Consider the following 6000-nt stretch of genomic DNA (forward strand, 5'->3'; position numbering starts at 1 on the left):
ACTCTTTTTGCTAAACAAATTATCTTAGATGTTTAAGATAACTTGTATATATTATGATGAAATTAATCATCATATTTAATCAAAATATTTTAAAACTATTAAATAATTTAAAAAGTTAAAAGAATTTAATAAACTAAGATATGTTGCTTAACATTTAATTAAAATAAAAATAAATTTTTAGATAAATCGGCTAGTTCTTTCCAACCTGGATCAGTTCATTGGTTGAACCATTGGTTCAATCCGATTTGATCAAGTTTGATGCAGAGCTGGTTCTGTAAGTTGGATTGGACCGTCCACCAGACTGGTTCACAGTTGAACCGGTCGGTCCGGTCCGGTTTTTAAAATAGTGCCAAGATCTTTAGTTGCAAGCCTAAGCTCTCAACTAATAGGCCAAGGTGAGTTGTGTGTCCATTTAATTTGTTCACATGCAATTCTTGTTCTGGTTTTTGTGTTGGATCTTTCGGTTTGATGGGCAAGGATGACCAAATTGCATATTTTCTCCTTTTAGACTGCAATAATTCTTTTGTATTTGGCCTTACTGCAACCAGGTCGATAGAATGTTTGCAATTCCTAAGCCCTATGGTTCAAATTCTCCTTTAAGGTCTCTTGTGTTTTTGTGGTAGCTACATTTTTTATAGGTGTTATGATTTTTTGTAACACCTTATTTTTTTGGGGGTTTTTTTGATACCAACAATTTTGTTACGTGCAATTTTTAAGCTCTTTCTACCTTCTCATTTGTAATTTACTTTCTTTAATGGAGCCCTCAATTTTTATTGCTTTCTAAAGCCGTTTTTTAGTAAACAAAAATAATTAAACTAAAAATTTTCATAAGAAAAAGTTGTTTTAGAAATCAGTAAAAAAAACTGCCCCAAACGTAGCCTTAGCCTATAATTTTATGTATTAAGAAGATCAAGTAGAGATGGATGAAAAATGTCTTTGACAATTTAATTATATATTTAATTTATATCATTAATTTTAAAAAATTACTTTTGATAGAATCATAAAAATTGTACATTAACTTTTATTTTATAAATTAAAAAAAAAACAAAAAATTTTATAAAACTAAATAAATTTTTATATGTTCTCAAATTATATGAAAAGAAGCAACAATAGGAAATTAAAATTCTTATATAAATGAAATTTAAGCATGATGTTTTGAGTTTTCAAATTCTTACATTACTATCAGCTGTCTAAAAAGATTTTATGTTGTAAATAAATCTTCAAAATTAATATACTATTTTCATATACAAATTCATAGAAAAGTAATATATATAATGATATGTCATAAAAAATTATCTTGATCGAACATGAATATCAATGCAAATATGAATAAAAAACTTCTAAAATTAAATCTGTAACCATATGGACTTTGATTTCAACAAATTTATAGTCAAACTGAACATCTCGAAGAGAAGAACCCAACGACATTAAACAATCGGTTCAGTTCAAACCCAAATGAGTCAAATTGAGGGACTTGATATCGACCGGCTATTGAAACAACATTTCATTGATCTTCTTCATATTTACTAGTCATGCCACTCCACAAAAATTATAAATATGCTCCTCATTCTTCACAAAGGGGGGAAAGAGAAAAAAAGAAATGGAGGATCTCTCTTGCTTTCTCAAGTTTGCACCATCAACCGGATCTCTTCTCGACCACCGACCGTCGTTGGACTCCGATCATTAACCGTCGGTGCCGGACTCTGATCATTGACTGTCGTCGGGCTTCCGATTATTTTTTGGTTGATATTGGATCTTTTCCCAACAATCAAACATTTCCAGACATCTTCTCAACAGCTTATTAATACTAAATCTCATGCCATGGTTAGACATTGATGGAACTTTCTTTGTTATTCATGGGACCAATTTTCTGAAGTTCGGAAATATCTTCAACATATTTTCTTCTCCTTGACCTTAAATTAAGAGATGAATTGACGTCGACCAACTGCAATCCTTTCGATCTCCGTCACCTGCCAACTACATCCACTTTGACCATCGGCCCACTACGGTCCTTTCTTAGGACTATCACCTCAGACAGTGACTCAAAATTCTAAAGTTATTTTTGAAAACCCTTGTGGGAAAAATTAGTTACCAAGCTTCAATTCAGCTCCACCACCCACACTCAAACCGCCGGACAGACAGAAATGGTTAATCAAAGCCTCATTAATCTAATGCGAGAACCGACAGTGGAATTTAGTTTGGGGTCAACTTGAGTTTGCATTCAACCGATCTTCGAATCAGTCCGCCAATCAAAATCCTTCTCAAATTGTGTATGGTAATAACCCATTGACTCCCTTAGATCTGCTTCCACAAGTCTCTGAGTCCTCTTATAGCCTAGATGGAGAGCGGCAGAGTAGAGAAATCATGCAGATCCATCAACCTGTCTGAGACAAGAAATTATTTTGTGCGAAATGGGCGCAGAACATAGTCGGAGACCAATCAGAATGCATCACGCCAATAATATAGAGCCGCGGTAACGAGCAGTACCGAGCCACAATACCGAGCAAGAGGCGACGTGGTGTATTCTGATTGATCTCCAGACGTTGTTTGGCATCCGCAGAAAATAACTAATAGTCCGAGACATGATACAAAAAAACAATGAAGTAAAAAAAGAAAGACAATAAACTTGCTGTACAGAGGTCGATCGGAACAGACCTTGAGAATGTGGGGATAGATAAACTTGTTGGGCTTGGGCCATCCGCGCTGAAGCATGAGAGCAAAGAGATGGAAGGCTGGTGTTAGGTCGGGGTGAGTATGGCAGTGTACATGTAAATGTTGGGAGCAAGAAGGTTGTCGAAGAGAAGCACGAGGGAGGAGGACGGATCGTGGGTGCGTGAGTGAAATGCTGACGCGGGTAGTGTGGAGGAATGAGGGTCGAAGTGTGGGGCTGGTCTTCCCTTTCAGAGGAGACATAGAGGAAGTCTTGGTTAGAGTAGTGGAGCATTTGTTGTTGCATTTAAAAGTTTAAAAGTAAATTAATTAAGATGAATGGACTACATGTAGTATTAGGATTGGTTTGGAATAGCTTTTGACCATTATTTATTTGCTGCTTTCAATCAATTCTTTAACTAAAAAGTTGCTGTAAAAAGTAGCAAGAAAGGTGTTTGAAGTGTTCGTCAAAAGTACAAGCAGGAACTAGAATATCACTTACTCATATAATTAAGGAAAATTTTCATTATTATTTTCATAAATCCTTTATTGAAGTACTTTAACTTAAATGTGTACGCTCATCTTGTCTTTCTTTCCTGATTTGATTCCTAATTTAATTTAATTATATAGATTAAAGCCCTCTTATATGCAAACGTCCTAAGTTCACCATAAGAATATTTTTCATTAAGAATAGCACACGAGTGAGGTCACTAAGATTTTCCTGAACTCTGTCAGCAAATATGTTTGGCAAACAAACATTCAATAAATTTTTACTTTTAGTAGCTATTATCAACATATTACTGGCACATAACACGACATAAATAGACATCTTTGGGCAAACAAAAGTGAATTAATGTTGGTCAATGAAGCTTTTGTAATAAAGAAAGAATTCGTTCATCTTGGTACAGAATAGTACAGTAAAACACTCTAAAATTGATGGTAATGTATATACAGAATCTTCACTTATTTTACTATAAGCAGTAAACATATGGGAATGACTAGCAGAATCAGTTTGTAGCAACACTAATAGAGCTTTAAACATTTGTTTAATATTATACACTGCATGATTAAAATTTATTAATGATTGTGGCTTTTTATTATGATATAATCATAAACATAAGAGCATCGTATATACTATTTTTCAGGATTACTAATAAATGATTAACTACTGATAACTATCACAATAAATAAAATTCATAAGTACCTTTACAGGTCATGTCTATGAGATATACCTTGATGCAATGCAATAATTAATATCATCTAACATCTCAAATTTGTTCGGGAACAAAGCTATATATTATCTGGGTCCTGAAAGATGGGAGGCATTTAACTCGCTAGAAATAGCCATGCAAACATCATCATCAGTATTCAGTGTAGCAGAGGTGAAGAAGTTGTAGTCAAGATTAGTCTCCATGCTCAAGTTTCCCTCTAAAACCTTAACCACCGTTGACATGGAAGGCCTTTTACAGCTGTTAGTCTGCAAACACCACATTGCAAGCGTCATCATCTCAACAGCATTTTCTCCATGCAACCGTATATCAATTTCATTTCTATCAACCATGTCTAAGAGCCGATCAATCTTCACTTTCTCCTGCAAAAGAGAAATCAAGCGTGCACCATCTTCAGGTTGAGAATGATCGAAATTCTTCCTTCCACACAATTTCCATGACCACAATTCCGAAGCTGAACACATCAACCTTTTTGGTGATTGTAGATGTCAACCATTCAGGAGCTAAATACCCAATCGTTCCTCTCATTCTTGTATTTAATTCATGTTGATCACGATCAATCAGCTTTGCAAGGCCGAAATCCGCAACCTTTGCGTTGAAATTTTTATCGATAAGGATGTTCTGAGGCTTGATGTCTAAATGAGCAATTCTTTGCCTGCACTCTTCGTGGAGATATGAGAGGCCCTTTGCTATGTCAATGATGATCTTCACTTTTGTTTGCCAATCAAGAACTGTGTCAGGAGTTCTGTCAAAGATCCATTTTTCTAAAGACCCATTTTCCATGAACTCGAAAACAAGAAGTCTATGTGATTTTTTTGCACAAAATCCAATTAGCCTCACAACGTTGATGTGATGAAGGTTGCAAATTGTTTCCACTTCTGCCAAGAATTCTTTCCTCCCCTGTCCAATAATACCATCTTCCAGCCTCTTGACAGCAACCTTAGTATCGTCGGCAAGCTTCCCCTCGAACACAGACCCAAATCCTCCTTGTCCAAGCTTATGGCCAAAGTTTTCGGTTGCAATTTTCAAATCCTTGAAAGAAAATCTATTGGGCAACCTTGGTAAGTTTAAAATATCACCTTGCTCTTCGCTCCTTTTTGTCTTTTTACAGGCTCTTAGGCAAATATAGATGGCACTCATGGAGGCAGAAATAACAGCGAAAAGGTTGTATCCTGTACGAGAAACCCCAAGGATCGTGGCGAGGGAGATGATTACGTTGATGAAGAAGTTGAAGAGGAGAATGAAGAGGAGGAAGAAGCGTAAGCGCTTTGCCACCATCTCCAAATCTGAAAGAAATTTGATGAATTTTCTGATGAGATACTAAGTTTATTTTTTCCTTGAATTTTCTGATATTTTAGCTTGATTCCAAGTTTTGAACTCCATCGGTTTCTTTCTGGAGAGGATGAGGATATTGTGGAGCATATTGGAGCATCCCTCGCCATCTTGAAGCCAGCACCGGGCTCAAGGTTGGCAAGTTTTTCTTCATACAGTAGTGTTTTTAAGTTTTTCTTCTTACACTTGTGTTTTTTAACTTTGCCTGTCGCCATCTTAAAGACCTTGGAAGGCAAGATCTGGGTGAGGTCTTTGTCCTGAGTAGGAGATTATCAAGTGTAAATAACAGGATGGATTGCGCGCTCTCTCTTTCTCTCTCTCTTCAGTTAAACTTATTCATATTTTCAGCATGTTCCACCCTTAAGCATCATTCCGTGCAAGAGGCCGGATGCAGTTCTACGTCTGGAGGTGAATCTTGCCCAACCACGTCAGTCGTACCAAGTCGCGGTACCGAGCAGTACCAAGCCATGGTACATAGTAAATGAGTGACGTGACACATTATGATTGGTCTCCGGACGGCATTCGGCGTCCGCACGGAATAATTAATCATTTATAATTGCATACTTTGGCGCCTGATTTGGTGTTGCTGCCAAACAATTTTCTTTAAGATAGATTAGTATCTATATTTTATTGTTGATATGTTATAAAAAAAAAATAGTATGCTTGAATTTAATTGAGATTAAATGTAACCTGAAGAAACGGCAAATCATTGAATCAGGAGATCTTTGTAAGTTATGTAAAATACTTATTTAGGCTTCATTTAGAACCGTTTTTTTATTACTTCTATTGT

At 35.9% G+C, this 6000-nt stretch overlaps 1 protein-coding gene across 1 annotated transcript in view; it reads right to left on the bottom strand.

Moving 5' to 3' along the window:
• Window positions 1–5498, bottom strand: part of LOC110099223 — a 32393-nt gene extending 26895 nt beyond the window's left edge. Inside the window, exon 1 of the mRNA XM_028698076.1 lies at window positions 4936–5498. Coding sequence (XP_028553909.1) covers window positions 4936–5156 — 221 coding nt within the window. The 5' untranslated portion in view covers window positions 5157–5498. The remainder of the gene's footprint in view (window positions 1–4935) is intronic.
• Between the last annotated feature and the right edge of the window lie 502 nt (window positions 5499–6000).

The sequence above is a fragment of the Dendrobium catenatum genome, unplaced genomic scaffold (assembly GCF_001605985.2).
Source record: "Dendrobium catenatum unplaced genomic scaffold, ASM160598v2 fragScaff_scaffold_1047, whole genome shotgun sequence".
NCBI lineage: Eukaryota > Viridiplantae > Streptophyta > Magnoliopsida > Asparagales > Orchidaceae > Dendrobium > Dendrobium catenatum.